The sequence below is a fragment of the Lissotriton vulgaris genome, chromosome 11, assembly GCF_964263255.1.
Source record: "Lissotriton vulgaris chromosome 11, aLisVul1.2, whole genome shotgun sequence".
Lineage (NCBI taxonomy): Eukaryota > Metazoa > Chordata > Amphibia > Caudata > Salamandridae > Lissotriton > Lissotriton vulgaris.
The window spans coordinates 873,216,873-873,235,116 of NC_141699.1; the positions used below are offsets into that span (position 1 = coordinate 873,216,873).

Here is an 18,244-nt window from a genome sequence, read left to right on the forward strand (position 1 = left end):
ACATCAGTCACTCCCGCCTCCTGTAAGCGTTGGATAAGTATTTGGTGGGACACAGTATCGAAGGCAGCGCTTAGATCTAATAATATAAGCGCTGCAGTATGACCTGAGTCAAGTACCTGGCGAAGGTGTTCCAAGATGTAGAGTAGTGCCGTCTCGGTACTGTGTCCTGACCGGAAGCCGTTCTGGCTGGGGTCCAGAATCTGGTTGCAAGCCAGATGCTCAGACAGAACCGAGTTGACGTGCGCTTCTGTTACTTTGGCGATCCAAGGCAACAGGGAGATAGGTCGGTCGTTTTCTGGCAGTCGGGGGTCAGAGTTAGCTTTTTTTAATATGGGAGTAACCACTGCCTGCTTCCAAGCCGCGGGTACAGTTCCAGAAGACAAAGACATATTAATGAGATCCAGTATGGGGTTACGACACAGCGGGGAAAGTGTATTAATGAAGGCAGGCTTTAACGGGTCCGCCGGGGAGCCTGATTTGACCCTGAGGCTGAGTCTGTCAAAGGCCTCAACCGACAGTTCAGGTAAGATAGCCAGGGGCTCATGATCCGATGTATCAGAGACAGTGGCTTCTCGATCCTGGTGGAGTGTGTCGAACCCGTGATATATTTTTTCCACTTTCTCCACAAAAAAGGAGGCCAATTTATCACAGTGTGAATCTGTGCAAATCGCCTCTGATGATGATCTGTTTTTCATAAGGTCCTTCAGTACCTTGAAAATCAGTTTTGAGCGGTTAGTACTGGTGGCAAATTCCTGGGCGTAGAATGCAGCTCTAGCTCTGCAAATAGCTCTGTGGTAAAGTTTCAACTCAGTGAAATACCGGATTTTCAGAGCAGGGTCATATGATCGTCTCCATTCCCTCTCTGTTTTACGGCAGGATTTTTTCAGTTCTGCCAGAGACTCGTTATACCAGGGACTAGGTGTTTTTGTCCGGCCTTTCGCCCATCGTAAAGGTATCAGAGAGTCCAAGGCGTCGGTGATCCACATGCAGAACTGTTGGTAGCCTTGTTCCACATTAATGAAATTGTTCAGAGGTTTCCGCTCTAATGTACCGTAGAACTCTTCCAGCGTAAGTTTGTGCCACGGCCTTTTAAGGGTTAGCCTTTCCCTGGATATAAAAGGCTTGTCATGGACCGGGCAGAGCGCTTCTACTAGTAGATGATCAGTCCACCCTATCCTCCTTGGATCTGACACCCTTAACCCGTCAAGTGTGGAAAAGAAGGGGTCAAGGATATGGCCTCCAGCGTGGGTTGGACGGGTGACAAGCTGAGTAAGTTGGAGAGCTTCCAAGTCGGCCAACAGGGAGCTCACGGTAGTGGATGACCCATTATCAAAATGGATGTTAAGGTCACCCAAGATGTTAAAATTGGCGCAGCCCAATGCTATAGGACTGACCATATCGGCCAATGCGGATCTGAATACCGAGTCATTGCCGGGGGGGCGGTAGACCAGCAGCCCGCTGAAGGTGAACTGATGGGAGAAGGCGACTTTGAAAATAGCGCTTTCACATGCGGGTAGTCCTGATGGCTTCCATTCTGCTGGGAAGCAGGATTTGACAGCCATAGCAATGCCACCACCTCTTGTGGTCCTATTAGAGGTGAAGATGGTGTAGTTCTGGGGGAATGCCAGGTTCAATATGGCAGAGTCAGAGTCCTGAAGCCAGGTTTCTGTCATTAAGAAAACATCGGGATCCTCTTTATCTATCAGGTCATAGATGGACAGGTGGTGCTTTACAAGAGATCTCACGTTAAGGCACCAAATACGGAGATCTCGCGATGTTGTAATTGGCCCGTCCGTGTTAGCGATTAGCTGAATCTACACGTTGTCCTCCTTAACTTGGCTGTATACGATAAACGCCATTTTGAATACTGTGGCGGCCATCTTAGATCATGAGCGGCCTCGTGGCCGACGTGCCCTTTAGTCCTTTGTCCGTTCCACTGACCACTCACATCTGCCCAGCAACAGGCTATTTTTAGTACTGGTCAAGCCACACATGCGCAGTTCTCACTGACCCGTATACCTTCAGGAATGTGCCACTAACTGACCAGTGGGTTTGAAACCCTCCAATGAGCTGGCAGTATTCCAAAACATGACCATGTATGTCTCTAAAAACTGTGTCTTAACTTGTGCCGCCTATCTTTTATTGCCCCAAAATTGTATATAAACGGGGTCACACCGGTGTTCGGTGTGATACCTCTTGCAATACCGAAGGGTGCTGTTTGAGTGTACCACCACCCCATGGGGTTTTAATAAACCTGTTCTTTGCCTTTTACAGCTTCCGTGCCAACAGTTCTTTGGTGTATGTGGGTAATCTCTGGAGCGTGTAGGCCTTGGGAACCCTGAAATACTTCAATTGGCGACCACGAAGGGACTCATCGGCGACTCGGATGCCCGAAGGAGAGGTCGTGACGAAGGCTTGGAAACTCGCCATGGACGCGCACTGCCACGAGTGACCCGAGTCTTGGCTGCCAAGGTGTTTTTTCCTTTCCTTCCGATCTGACCTTCCAGGTGGCGCCGGTCTCCGACTGAGTTTTCGAGTGTCCGCTTCACTGAGAAAGTGCCGTTTGGCTGATTTGGCTTACAAGACCTTGGCAGTTGGAATCTGGACTTTTGAGAATTGGTAAGCTTTGTGTTCGGTAAGGTAGTCTTCAGACGCTTACTGAAGTCTTGAGATTTGTGATCAGTGAGGTAGTCTTCGGACGCTCGCTGAATTTTGTGAACTTTGATCTGAGTTAGCTAACATTTTGAATTTGTGACCTTTGAACTTATATGTGTAGTGCACTTCACATAGGCAGGCATGTAGAGATGTTTCTCTAACCTTGTTTTTCCTTTGAACGGCACAATTGTGTGAAGAACTGTAAGTGCCCTTTGGTTTGGTGTCACGCTTTCGTGATACTTTTTGAACATGCCTGTTTTCAGCAAACTCCGGGGAATGTGTTGCTTAGGAGATGATGCATCAATTAGGTTAGCGGAATCACAGCCAGCTCCCCCAGAGGGAACGCCAAATAGGGACATGTATATCAAGCACGGCCTTCCACCTATTATGTACAGTAAATTATGGCATAAGTACACTAAGGCCGATCCCGAATTGCAATGGCCCCTACACGGGTCATACGATTTGAGTAAAATCCAATTTGTCGAGCAATGTATGTTTCAACGTAGGTCTAGACAAAATATGTTTGATTGTGTACGAATGTGGGAGAAAGCGGTGCGTGAACGAATGAAGCGTGAGGTTGCCTTGGCGGACAAAGAGCAGCGTAAGGCTGCTCGGGATAAGGCTTTACAGCTTGAGGAGAAGGAGGCTCAGGAGAAGAAAGAGAGGGAGGAACGGGAACGTAAATTGCAAATGACTGGTCAGTTTCCTATTCGCCGACCGCTTTATCCTGTCCTTAATAATGAAATTGATGATTTTTCTTTGTTAGATCGGTCACCGCCTCCGTACGTTTCACCGACGGCTCCGGCTGCGGATTCCGAGGATGATGGGCAGATTCAAGTGAGCCAGAAAGGGGTATCGGCTCTCAGGTTTACTGCGGAGAGGTCCGCTCATTTGCGCAGTTGGGCTCGTAAAGTGAATAAGCATTGTGTTACTCAGGAACAGTTGGTAGCGGAGAAACAGGGGTGGTCGGATCTTGAATTAATGTATTTCTTGTCCACTTTAGCGGATGAAGTTGTAAATGCATATCGTGAAGTTTCTGAAACGTTAGAACCTAAAGCTTTGTCGGTATATCGTGAGAATTTAGCTAAAGGTGATTTTGATCTTACAGATGTGGACGACCTGTTCAAGCAGTTGATCGCGCTGCGGGATGAGACAATTTCTTTACGACAGGAACTGAAACGGAGGAAAAAGGAGTCCGAGCCGGGAAACGACGGGGCGGTTAAGGAGTGTTCTCTTCGTGGTTCAGATAAGAGCTCTGCGTTGCATGTTATGCCTATGCGTGAAGCCGCGCCTTTGTATGTTCCACCAAAAGGGGAAGGTACGGATGATGATAAATCGTCAAAGGATGCGAAGGGATATTTTGTGTATAATTGGGTGTATACACCATGGAATAGAGCAGATGTCATGGCACTTAAAAATTCTTTACCTGATCTCCGAAAGAACCCAGCGGCATTCTATGAGGGGGTAGAGGGGGCTATATCGTCTTGTGTGATGACTCTTGTAGATATAGATTTGTTTTTTGGGTTGATATTACCACCTGACATGTGGCGGCAGATTCGTAAAAATAATGATGAGACAATATTGGGAGGGACATGGAAAGAAATAAATGCTGCAGATTTAGACAGGGCACCAGCATGCAAGCCTTGTCAGCTAATTCTAGAACTCCCGGCAGCTATTTTGCGTAAATTGAAAACGCTTGTTCCCGCCAAAAAGATTGATTGGACCATGTTAACGTCGTGCAAGCAGAAACATGATGAAACGGTTTCAGATTTCTTTACACGCTTTGAGGAGGCATTTCATGATTACAGTGGTCAATCTTTGACTGACGATACGGGTCGGCATTTGTTTGTGGATAAGTACGTGGCTAATCTCCTACCAGAGATTGCAAAGCGATTGAAGTCGAGTGAGAGTTCCTGGGCCACGGCGACCCCTGCGTCCTTGTTAACTATGGCTCAGTATTATGAGCGGCAGGAAGTGGAGGCTAAAGAGAATGTAGAGAAAAAGACGAAGGAATTGAAAACGAAGGTGATGTTGGCACAGGTTCGGGGAACACAGAGTAGAGGGAATGATAGAGGTAGACGAGGTGGAGGAAATGCGTCGTATGGTCGTACGGACATTGCGGAGGATCAGTGTGCTTATTGTAAGGAGTTTGGGCATTGGGCCGATGATTGTCCGGTACTTCGTGAACAGCGTAGTCAGCGTGGTCGAGGCAGTGGAAGGTCAAGAGGAGGTTATACTGGAGCGAGAGGTGGCGGAGGTGATCGTAGACAGGTTGAGGAGAGGGGCCGTGGCCAGGACGAACGAAATACGTTTGATAGACGGAATCAATATCAGATTTTGGAAGGAGAGAATGTGGAACATCAGGATTATGTGCATGCATAGGATTGCGTAGGATGGGGTAAGGAATCAGTCGAAGTGCCAGTAGATCAGCAAGGTCCATATGTAACAGCGGGTATTTTGGGTTCTACTGATCAGTTTCTAGTCGACACAGGAGCTACTCGTAGCGCTCTGTCGAAACACTTGGTTCCGAGGGCTCCCCTGTCTGGCGAAATGATTACGTGTGTAGGGTTTGATGGCACACCCTCCCCTAGCCCTTTGTCCAAGCCCCTTGCACTATGCATTGACAAGTACTTTAGTTTTGGCCAATTTTTGTTATCGCCCCATACCCCAGATAATATCTTGGGCATTGATTTGCTTAAATATTTTCGAGCAACAATACGCTGCGCTCCAGAAGGAGTGCGGGTTATTCTGAATGACAACTACCCTGATCCTGATGATTGTCCTGAACGTGACAGATTTTGTGTCATTTTAGACATTCCCGCTTTGGCCTCTCTGCCGCACACGTTGTGGGCGACATCAGATACGGATGTGGGAGAGATGCGTATTCCACCAATACATATCACTGTTAAGGAGGGGGCCCCTCTACCACGAGTGCCACAGTATAAGATCTCGAAGGAAGGCGAAATTGCACTAACACATATTGTTCAGGATTTGATTTCTGCAGGGGTAGTGGAGGAGGTCCCTTATAATGTCTGTAACAGCCCTATTCTACCAATTCTTAAGAGAGACTCAGATGGCAAGATCTATCGATTTATTATTGATTTGCGTGAAATAAATAAAATTGTCATTCCCCAATACCCAGTGGTGTCTGATATCACAACTTTGCTTACTTTGGTTCCACCGACAGCCACCACTTTTAGCGTTATCGATCTAAAGAATGCGTTCTTTTCTATCCCTGTTCACCCAGATAGCAGATATCTGTTTGGTTTTACGCTCAATAATAAATCGTATAGATTTTGTCGTGTTCCCCAAGGCTATACTGAGAGCCCTAGCATCTACAGCCAGGCTTTAAAACGACAACTAGATTCCTTCGAATTGCAGTCTGGCGTTGCGCTCATCCAGTACGTGGATGACCTTTTGCTTGCTGCTGACTCCTATACACAATGTGAACAAAGCACGCTTGCGTTGCTGTCCTTTTTGGCACAAAACAATCACAAGGTCTCCAAGAAAAAGCTTCAATACTGTAGACCCCAGGTGACCTACCTTGGTCATCTGTTGTCTAAGGAGGGGAGGGCATTAACATCTGATCGAATTCAGGCGATTTTAGATACACCAGTCCCCCGCACGCAGAGAGATGTGCGTGCCTTTATAGGGTTGACATCTTTTTGTAGACAATGGATCATGGGTTTCTCACATATCATAAAACCTCTGCTAGCATTATTGTCCAAAACTACACCGATGCCTCTTGAGTGGACAGACGAATGTCAGAAAGCCTTTGAACAGTTGAGACAGGCCCTTTGTTCTGCACCCGTGTTAGGAACACCAGACTACACGAAACTTTTCACATTGTACGTGCACGAGAATGATGGGTGCGCGTTGTCAGTGTTAGTGCAGTTACACGGGGATAAGCAGAGACCATGTGCATACTTCTCTGCCATTTTGGATCCTGTAGCACGAGGGCTGCCTGGGTGTTTTCGAGCAGTAGCGGCAACAGCAGTAGCCATACGACAGAGTGAGGGCATAGTGTTATCACACAAATTGCTGGTGTTGGTTCCTCACGCAGTAGACGCCCTGTTAAACCAAACAAAGACCCAATACCTCACGAGTGCACGACTTACAGGATATGAGCTGACACTTTTAGCGCCACACATAACATTGAAGAGATGCGCTACTTTGAACCCCGCGACTTTATTGCCCTATCCGGCCGAGGAGGGTCAGGAAGAAAAACATCATGATTGTGTTTTCCTGACTGAGGAACAGACAAAGGGTCGTGTTGACTTACAGGATGTGCCACTTCCAGATGTGGATGGGGAACTGTGGGTTGATGGATCGTGTTTGAGGCTGCCAGATGGCACGACTTCCGCAGCATATGCGATCACGACACTTAAGACGGTGGTAGAAACAGCTAGAATACCACAAAAATCGGCTCAGGCAGCAGAGCTGATAGCTTTAACAAGAGCCTGCGAATTGAGTGCTGGCCTATGTGTGAACATATACACAGACAGCCGGTACGCCTTTGGAGTGGCCCATGACTTCGGGCTTCTTTGGAGGGAACGCGGGTTTCTGACGTCACATGGGGAGCACATTATGCACGGAGAGTTAGTGCGTGATCTCCTAAATGCGCTGCTTGGCCCTAAAAAAGTAGCAATAGTGAAGTGCAGTGCCCATAAGAAAATTACGGATAAGGTGGGCCAAGGAAATGCCTTTGCAGACAGCATAGCAAGGCAAACGGCTATGTCCCGAACTAGCTCCCCCATGTATGTGGTACAATCACAGGCTGAACGATGGAGTGATGCTAGAGCAGAGATACGGGATATACAAAATTCAGCTACAGAATCTGAGCTTGCGGCTTGGGCAGCAGATGGGGTGCTAGATGATGAGGGATGTTGGAGAAGTAAAGACATGGAGAAGTGGAAATTGCCTGCGGCTTACTTACAGGCGATGGTCCAGATGACACATGGACTGGCGCATGTCGGAGCTCTTGCAATCACTCAGCTTTTAACACGAGTTTGGGAACATCCCGAGATTGCGAACGCTGCAAAGAGAGTAGTGCAGACCTGCCTGGTATGTTTGCAACACAATCCTGGAAAGGGGGCCTATACTCCGAAAGGAGGGTTCGTTCCACCTTCTGCACCGTTTGAAGTCCTTCAAATGGATTACATTCAACTCGAGCGTTGCAATAACCTGAAGTACGTCTTAGTGGTGGTGTGTGCCTTTAGCAAATGGGTTGAGGCCTACCCCACGAAAGACAATACGGCTTTGACAACAGCTAAGGTGTTGCTTAAGGAATTCTTTCCTCGCTTTGGAGTTTGCAAATTTTTGTGGAGCGATAATGGGCCCCATTTTGTCGGAAAGATTGTGGAATATGTACTGAAGGGGTTAGGGATTCAGCAAAAGTTCCACGCTGTATTCCACCCTCAGTCGGCAGGTTTGGTCGAGCGGTACAATGCCACGTTGAAGCTTAAACTGGCCAAAATTGTGGCGTCTACATCATTGAAGTGGCCAGATGCGTTGCCGCTAGCACTACTGTCTCTTAGATCAGTGCCCCATTCACGAACTGGCCTTACACCTTATGAGGTGGTGTTTGGCCGCCCCATGAATATCTGGGGAGTGCCCAAGCCGCGATTGATACATGATGTGCCTTGTGTTATGATGAATGATTATTTGGCACGATTAACAAATGATTTGCTCTCCATTCATCAACAGGTTCGAGAAGCGCTCCCTGACAACTCTACTGGAGACGGCCACGATCTTCGTCCTGGGGATCATGTGATGATCCGTTCGTTTGAAAGAGCAAGCAGTTTGGAGCCCAGGTGGAAGGGCCCCGAGCAGGTCCTTCTGGCAACCCGCACCGCCGTACGAGTGACCAACAGGAAGCGGTGGGTGCATTCGACTCACTGTCGTCGAGTCTCTCCGGATCTGGTGACTCCTGCTGTGCTTACTGATTATAAAGAGATCTTGGAGAAAGAAAAGAGCCCAGCTGTGACGTCGGCCGAAGTAGAGGGAGCCTTCCCGGACCAATCTGCTGCTGGAAGAGAGCGCTACAATCTACGACCGCGATAAAGAAGATTTTTGTTCCTTTTTTAGACTGGTTGGTAACCGCTCCAGGTTTGTGAAACGGAAACCGGGAATTCCAAGGGGGGGGGGGTCAGTTCTGCCAGAGTAGCGACACCCGTCTTGGCCCGGAGAAGAAAACAACGGCTACCTCGGAGTTCAGCACCGCATTTTTCTTTTTTTTTTTAGGTATACACGTATGTGTATCAGAGACTATTTGTGAGAAACTGTGAGCACTGAACTTTCTTGAACTATGGCATCAATGGTATCGCGTGATAAGAAAATACTGGGTGCCTTTCTTTTTGTTTTCACGATTGTGGTGATAGCTGTTATTTCCTGGGTAGTCGAACTTGTGGTGCCTGTACGTGAACATTTGCTGCCGACTACCCCGGCACCGTCTGAACATTTTCACTTTACTCTGCCTTTTCATGAAGAACTCCACCGTCAAACGTATTTAAATAACAGCTTCATTCAGATTCTTCACCACACACATAATATGACCAATACCTCTAATTGCTGGGTGTGTGGAATGTTGCCTGGGCACCAGAAGAGAGGGGGCACCCCACTTATTCCACTCCCGTTTTCGCATAATGGGTCTTGCAACGCCTGGTACACCCTCCTCTTTACCTTGAGATGGCCAACAAAAGGGGGGGTGCTTTTTCGCCTAAATAAAGAATGTCCCCATGACAAGGATGGGTTTCCACGGGCTGAGGGTACACGGTTTGAATGGGAGGAGTATAGGCCCGACAATGTATCTGCCCCACGAATATACAGCAATCAGCGAAACGTGAATGTATCCAGTGCTCATGTTATAAATGTCATTGCCACGAAAGCCGATCTATGTATCCGGAATAAGGGCACGATTGCTGTGGGGAAAAGTGAATGTAACGTTACTCTCACGTTTGATAGCCCGAATGGCATTTCATTTGTTGCATCCCGAAACACCTACTTCATCTGTGGAGCGAAGGGGTACCATCAGCTTCCAGTGGGGTGGTTGGGCACATGTTATGTATCGTTTGTGCTACCTCCTGTATTCATTGCCCCTCCGATGTATCACAACGACTATACTCTGTACCATGACTTTGTTTTAAACAGAGTTAAGCGAACTGTTGCACTAGAGGACATTGATCAAACGGACACTGCGTTGCAACAATATGTGGATTTTAATCTGGGACTATTCTCCTTTGTGGGGGCCGCACTGAACAGTCGGAAGATCAGACGCCTGACACGTGTTGTCGAGGCTGTTGCGAATGACACTGCTATTGCCCTGGGGAATATTACCGAAGAACTGCAGATTTCCAGAATTGTCACCCTCCAAAACCGGATGGTACTGGATGTTGTTTTGGCTGATCGTGGGGGGGCATGTAGGATCATCGGAAGCAGCTGCTGTGTTTACGTGCCTGATAATTCTCCATCTGTGTATGATGCGATTTCAAAGCTGCATAAAATAGCTGCCGAAATACACCCGGACAATGGAACTTGGACACTTTCTGGATGGTTCTGGTCCATGATTGCAACTTGGGGCTGGAAACTGTTGACAATTCTCTGTATACTTGTGGGAGCAATGTTTTTTATCTGCCTGTGTATCCAATGTGGTCCTGCATTATGTTCAATGTGCCTATCGGCCTGTTTGCCATCGAGACGAGCTCTTGCCTACGATAAAATGATGCTACATAAGGAGGTGACACAAATTATGCTAATTGACATCGAGGACGAACATCCAGACTATGTTCATTATGAGGTAGATTCAGCTAAACGCTAAAAGGGTCGTCTGTTGTAATTGGCCCGTCCGTGTTAGCGATTAGCTGAATCTACACGTTGTCCTCCTTAACTTGGCTGTATACGATAAACGCCATTTTGAATACTGTGGCGGCCATCTTAGATCATGAGCGGCCTCGTGGCCGACGTGCCCTTTAGTCCTTTGTCCGTTCCACTGACCACTCACATCTGCCCAGCAACAGGCTATTTTTAGTACTGGTCAAGCCACACATGCGCAGTTCTCACTGACCCGTATACCTTCAGGAATGTGCCACTAACTGACCAGTGGGTTTGAAACCCTCCAATGAGCTGGCAGTATTCCAAAACATGACCATGTATGTCTCTAAAAACTGTGTCTTAACTTGTGCCGCCTATCTTTTATTGCCCCAAAATTGTATATAAACGGGGTCACACCGGTGTTCGGTGTGATACCTCTTGCAATACCGAAGGGTGCTGTTTGAGTGTACCACCACCCCATGGGGTTTTAATAAACCTGTTCTTTGCCTTTTACAGCTTCCGTGCCAACAGTTCTTTGGTGTATGTGGGTAATCTCTGGAGCGTGTAGGCCTTGGGAACCCTGAAATACTTCAGCGATACAGCACGAGGCCGTGTGACAGGGACGACGTTTTCCAAGGATCGTATTTTGGTTGGGCTCTTAAGAGACCAGCCTTCACAGGCGCAGCTGTAAGGGCCAGCTAAAGGGTCCACAGGCTTACACGCAGAGCCCCTGGACAAATGACCTATGGCCAACAGCTCTGACCGTGTGTAAGATATCATACCTGGCAGCGCAGCAAAACGGCGCTGAGATAGCAAATATGACTGAGCCTGCCCTGCCTCGCGCTGCCTCGACGCGGACGAGCGCAGACGGGCAGGACTCAGGCACGACTCCGGCTAAGCGACGGCGTCCACATCTGCGCGTCCCGCTGCGCGGGAGGGGGGAGCTTTAAGTAGGCTCTCCAATCGTGGCGCGAGCGCGAGGACGCTCCAAGATGGCGCCTAAAGCTACACTTACTGCCCAATCCAAAATGGCGCCCACAGTGAGCCACCCCCGGGATCCAGGCCCGCCAAAACGGCAGTGCGGGAGACAATTATGTGCAGAATGGGGACGGGGGCAAGACCCTGTTAAAACCAGGGGAAAAGTGCTACAAATGACACTTATGGCACTATTGCACTTTATTTCGTATATTCTGTATATGGACTTTACTTGCATCTCTTATTCTAATTCTGTCAATGCACTCCCTTTTTTATGATATATTTGTGATGTATGTAATCTAAGATTGACTTTGTGAGTATTGTGATGTTTTTATTATGAATTGTCTAATTGTGTGTACTTTTATGGATTGCAATATATCCGAAATAAAGTCAATTTGATTTGAGGATTCTTTCTGCTATGAAGTAATAGGCATGAAGTATCAGTTTGCTACAGGTTTCTTTGGTCTTGAGTCTGTTGTGTTTTTTTTAATATTAGCTCATCCTTGCTAAATTATTTTTGCTTGAATGTTTTCCTCATAGTAATGTAATGTAATGACAGGTACAAGGAATAGGACCATGGGGTGAGGACTACATTACTTACACTGATTCCATTACTCTGAGTCCAATAATGTAAATGTAAATTGATACTTGTATAGCGCACTACTCACCCGCAAGGGTCTCAAGGCGCTTGTACGAATACCGCTGTGGAACCCATCCTGGCTTTTCCCTGTGAGGCACCTACTCCTGGGCTCCCCCAAGGTGGAGGCCAGGCATCCTTAGCATTGTGGGGGCCGTTGTGGAGATTAAGCAAGCTATTGCCCAGAGTTGCAGAGTGGGACTCCATGATTGGAATAGGCACCGAGGCGAGAATGATCAGGTCCGTGGAATTTTGAGCCCAAGACCCGCCGAGGCGGGGAATTGAACCCTGGTCCTGGGTTAGACCTCTGCATCAGGGTCTGCCGCTCTAACCATTGAGCCACACTGCTCCACTACAATAATCCTCTTTCCAGTCATCATTTACTGCCCTCCCTCAAAGTTACCATTTAGTCTCATCCAGTGGAGAGGGTGGGGCTTGAGTACAATGCAGGAGGCCTTCTAAGTAGGTGATTCGTGTATACATGCCTGGAAGGGGTCGTTTAGTGTTTGGAGGGGAATTGATTAAAGAATCTGTGAAGGCAGAATCGCCATTACATATTAATACATGGATCGAGGTACAATAGAATCAGAGTAATGGAATTATTTTGTCATTTCCCCATTTTCAGACCACTTTGTGACTTGTTACTCCTCTCTCACAGGTGTTGCAGTACAAGAAAAGATGTGGAGAGTTGGAGCAGCAGCTTCTGGATAACACATCAGAGTCAGAACATCAAAAACTGACGGTTAGTCTGTTCTCCTTTTGTTGTCCTTAGTCTGGCTAGTTCTTTCGCTCTCTGATGGTCTCAGGTTCGGGGATCATCACGCTACTGTTTCAAGATGGCTGATGGCAAAGCAAACGGATATCAGCAAAGCAAGTAGCTTTGCGCCCGAGTATTGCTGGGGAGACGGATTGGCTTTGCCAACGCTTGTTAGAAGTGCACAGAATACATTATTCTGATTATATTAGATAGTGACAACAACAAATGAATACTCATTCAACTTACATTGAAGGCACCATGAGAACTTCTGCAATTAATCTCCAGATCTTTGGCAGCTTTTTATGCTTACTTCAGTTTAACATGCGAGACCCAAAGTACGCGTTTTGAACTGCTTTGCTTTCTTTTGTCTTTTCCAACAAGTTATACTTTGGTATTTCATAGCCAATGGTGTAGACCAAGTTCATTGACTTGCCCATTCAATCCTAAAACAGAAATGATTGCTCGTTGTAGCCTAAAAATACACATTCCATTAAAACGAGATAGTTCATGCATCTACATAAGTGTACATTGCAGCTGGTTATTATCAAGCTCATCACAACACTTCCATCATGGCGGCAACAAAACTGAACACACCACATTAGACAGGACTTTTCACACCGACCCTACACAGCTCATATATTCCAAATAGTTGGCTATTAACCAGTGCACAAAAACATATTACTGCACACTTGGTCAAACCAGTGTGCACACATCCAAAACAGCTTTGAGGCATCATATCGTTGAACCTTACTACGCTTACAATATATGAAACCAACATCTATTGAACAGCATACAGCTGAATGAGTTCAAAGGGAAACTGTGGCCATTAACCAAACACCACAGTCATAACTGAGTTTGCTGATGACTTCCGGTTATGCACACCAGACAACACATCCCACCTACACTACTCATGATAATACTTAAACAGAAAACAAACTGTGTTCCGTGATGGAATCCACGAAATTCCACGTCAAAGTACCAAAACCAGACAGCGCTGCAAGACAGTACTAATGGAAATACTACATTAAACAAATGAATACGAAAATAACATTTGATATTTGCAACTAGGTACTGCAGCAATGCTGATACTTTATTATGTGACGCCAGACCAAAAGGAGGGATAATATTAGTGCTGGGTGTGAGAAGTTGGCCTGATATATGATGTCTCCAATTCTGGGGGGGAACCTTGTATCAGTCCAAACAATCCCTTATGGTGATGGTTGTAAGTCAACCTTATAGACAAGCTATCCTAAGGGTAGCATGGACTAAGCAGCCTTAAAGGCTTAACTCAAGAGGTCGTGTTAAGCGAGCTGTTTTACCAATCACAATCCTGTAATATCAAACGAAAGGACACCACACAAGTTATATATTATACAAATATATGTATTTATTACTCCTCTGTACTCTTTATGAGTGCAGAGGCACAAGCGTTTAAACAAAAGCACAGTTAAACATATAAAAGTTGCGCAATTATGGATGAGGCCCAGGGGCCACGCAAACCATATATCAAAAAAGTGGTATACGAGATACCAATCGAACAGTGGTTAGGCCTAGGGCCTAGGGAATCGCTGGGAGCAGTCGGGACTAGCAATGCTGAAGTCGGGAAAAGCCAGCGGGATTCGGGTGCAGCGCTTAAAGCACACACATGCACCAATGCAATGTCAATGGTGCGTAAAAGTTATAAAGTTACTGTTAAAGGAGACTTCCGCTTAATCTAGAAGGACAAAACTTTAGACACATACACTAGAGGTGTGTACCAGTGTAGGAACACCGGCGTTGCTAAGTTACCTCACCCACAGGAAGCAGGTGCACAGGTGCGAAGTAGTGTCGGGTTTCGTCACGCAGGTTGATGGTGCTTGGAGCTGAAGATGCTGCAGGCGTCGAAGAGAAGTGTCCGGTGTGATCCAAGGATGGATCGAAGATAAAGATGATCTGAAAGCAGAGGGGACAGAGTCTGGGTCACTCAGCAGTGACCAGGGTTGAACCAGGAAGGAACCAGGCAATGTCGGGCGCTTTTAGGTCACTGTCGTGAAGCTTCTCTCTGCTGCCACGTGGACTCTGGGGCACCGAGGATGTCCAGGAGTGGATCACGAGATGTCCCACGCAGGTTCTCGCTGTCGGTGGTGTCGGCTTCCGGATTGGAGCAAACAACCCTTGGCAAGCGCAACCCACGCAGGATTCGAAGATGGCTTAACGCTCGGACCAGGAAGGTCAGAGCGGGTGCTCCTTTTCAGGGGAGCGAGTAGAAGTCTAGAACAACCAGACTCATGAGTCAGTTTTCAAAGTTCGTCGGCACAGGGGCCACAAGCCAACAGGCAATTGACCGGACTAACGCGTTGAGCCAAAAGATGCAGAAGGGCCCTACGCAGCACTCGGTGAGTGTAGAGGGGTGAGCTTCGGTGCAAGAGGGGCTCAGGGCTGGGGCTTCTCAAACCCCAATGCCCAGCTTCGAGGGGGCCTCGGATGCTGCACGGTCAGCGCCTCGTGGGCTTTCCAAGATGGCGGGCCCCACGCTTCAGGTCGCCTTCACGGGTCTCAGCTCTGCAGGGACTGTGGATCGGGCTGTTAGAGGGCAGGCACGCTGGGTCTTGTCGAACTCTGTTGCTTGAGTTCCGGCGGGAACTGCAACAAAGCAAACGTCGAGGTGCTGGATGGTGCCTGTTTGCACAGGGTGGTCCCTCCTTGACCACAAGGGAGATTCTTCAGTCTTCTACGTCGAGTAGGATGTCGAAGGGTCCAGAGTTTCGTTTCATAAGTTTCAGTCAGGATAATCTGAGTGCGTTGGCACTGCTCCCATTCTTATACCAATCTAGGGGGCTGGATTACCTGCTAGGTCCCTCCTATGGGTGGGACCCAGGAAGGGGGTGGTTACACCCCTTTCCCTTTGTCCAGGGTCGCGCTGGGACTGGGGCTGGTGTGCCCCAGAACCGGTTTGACCGGATTATGCAAGGGGAAGCTTTGTGCGCCCCAGGCACTGTCTGATTTCATTCAGCCCTCCCTGCCCCAATACACTATCTCCTTTCTGGGGTGGTGTAGCACCTCCCCGCGACAGGAAACCCTTTGTCCAGGCCTCCTCTGCCAAGTTTTGGTCAGCAGCAGGAGGTCAGACTTGTGTCGGTGGCAGCAGCATCCATTTTGTGATGCTGAGGCTCTGGTTAGGATTAACCGCTTTTCAGTAAAGTAACATGTCTTCTCCCTCTAGAAGGGTGGAATGCTATCCCCGTCGACAGGACTGTCGAGGGGATAGTATTCCAAATCGTATGACACCTTACACGACATGTTTTGATAAAGCCAAACCAAAGTTAGCACATAACCGCAATGGATTATAATGCACTTAAGAGTATATGGTATGGCATTATCCCGGAACAGCTTAGGGAGTTGTTCCCGACAGCTGCAGACAGGCTCAGCTCATGCTCAAGCACCATCTCACGTTAAACCATGCCCTCTGCCTCCAGGATTGATAAGGTCTGCCATAGGAGTGACTTATAGGTTTATATGTGTCCAGATATAGGTTTAGATATAGGTATACTATATCTAAGCAAGGGGTGATTACACCAACTTGCCCCAGCTGAGTGATCAGCCAGTTGTGTCAATTTAAGAACCAGCCAGGGGGGCAAAAGCTATGCTGCAGCCCCTGGTAGGCCTTGGATGCACCTATGCCCTTGGCCCCTATAGTGCACTATATAGGGGCTGACAAGGTGTCCAGTACAAATTAGGTTATGCACCTAGGGTGCATGGAGTCCATTTTAAGGAGAGAGCAGATAGCCTGGGGCCCTGATTAGCCGGGAGCCCGGCCAACTAAGTCGAAAACCAGCTAAACACAAGGCAAAAAATCTGGGGTAACCATAGTCAGGTGTCCACCTTCCTACACTGGGATAGAACCAAAACTTCATAAACCATTTGTGTGACCCACAAAATGTGAGATAATCTTACCTAAAGAAAAAGTTGTCGGGAGCAGTGTTGATTGCCAAGGAGCTGACACTACAATAAGGGATGTATGAGCGTAACTGTGCTGCAGTGGGCATGTGTAAGGTAGTAGTATGTTGCAAATGTTTTAAATTAAATAGATTTGATTCTTTGGGATAATATTTTATCGCTGTTATTGTTTTGCTTTGAAAAAAAATTGGAATTTTGTCTTTTCCTTTTTAAAACCGTTTGTCTCCATCTTAATAAACGTAACTTGATCTGTAGAATTTCTGGTGAAATCATAAATAAAACCAGAGCTATCATGGTCCACTTTCATGAAAGCTTTTTCCTGAGACCCGCCTTGAGACCTTTTGGTGATTTGTGCACTATACAAGAGCATTTGACTTTATGACTTTATGATAGGCTCTAGCACAAATCCGGCAAAAGAGCATTCCTGATGGACACTTCTAACTACTGATTACTCACCTTTAGAATATCTGCAGATACCAGACTGTATCCAGATAATCTCACCAGCAGTGCACCTGTGCATGGGCAGGTGGTGCCCTGCAACTCCCCTTAGGCTTTGTGCTGCCCTGTATGTGATAGAGTGGAGTCCCATAAAAGAGATATCACTGCCTACAAACGTCATTTCCTTTCCGTGCTCGTCTTTCGGCGATGTTCCGAAACTCCGCTCCTAACTTTTGTTTTTCTTAAGACGACTCCAAATTTAGCAGACATTTTGCTATGGAATCATGACTCCTCTACGTCAAACCGTGCAGGGACTGGAGTAAACAAGCCCGACTGATGATGCGCTGGAAAAGACAAAAGTGCATCTAGTCATCATGCAGCCTGACCCGACCCAGCTTCAGCACTCAGTGTGCCACCCACTCAAGTAGCACTGTAAAACATGTCTCAAGCCTGCCACTGCTGCCTGTAGTGCAGTTTTAACCACTTCCGTGCTGATGACGGAACCGCTCCGTCATCAGCCGCGGTAGCGCTGTGCTGATGACGGAGCGGTTCTGTCATGGCCCGATCGCCGCGCCTGCGTGGCGCGGATTCCGCGCATGCGCTGGGCATTCCATTGAGCGGGCGGGGCCATGACGGAACCACTCCGTCATGAGCACAGCTCAACCGAGGCTGGTGACGGAGCGGTTCCGTCACCAGCATGGGCGCGCCGCGCGACCCCCGCCCCCCTGCCCCCTTAGCGCTGCGGCGGAATAGCCGCCGCAGCGAAGGTGTTAAACTACCATTTTGACCTGGCAAAATAAAAAGTTGCCAGGCCAAAAACTTCTTTTTTAATGCTTGTAAGTCAGCCCTTAGGTTGGCCCTAAAGGTTCAAAGGTCCCTTCCCACATTATACTTGAAAGCACCCTCCCTGCAGCAGAGACATGGATGAGCCTGACACCAGGCTTTCTCTTGCCTTTGTCACCCTAGACCATTTGGAGCCACACCCAGGGGAAGGGGAAGAAAAGGCCAAAACTGGTTTTGGGTATAGGCCAGGTATT

The 18,244-nt window shown here is 47.7% G+C and overlaps 1 protein-coding gene across 1 annotated transcript in view; it reads left to right on the forward strand.

Annotated features, from left to right (window-relative positions):
* The window catches only part of CROCC2 (ciliary rootlet coiled-coil, rootletin family member 2), a 1,620,686-nt gene that overhangs the window by 250,771 nt on the left and 1,351,671 nt on the right, over positions 1-18,244 (forward strand). The window contains exon 5 of the mRNA XM_086944022.1: positions 12,735-12,818. Within this exon, the coding sequence (XP_086800148.1) occupies positions 12,735-12,818 (84 nt within the window). The remainder of the gene's footprint in view (positions 1-12,734; positions 12,819-18,244) is intronic.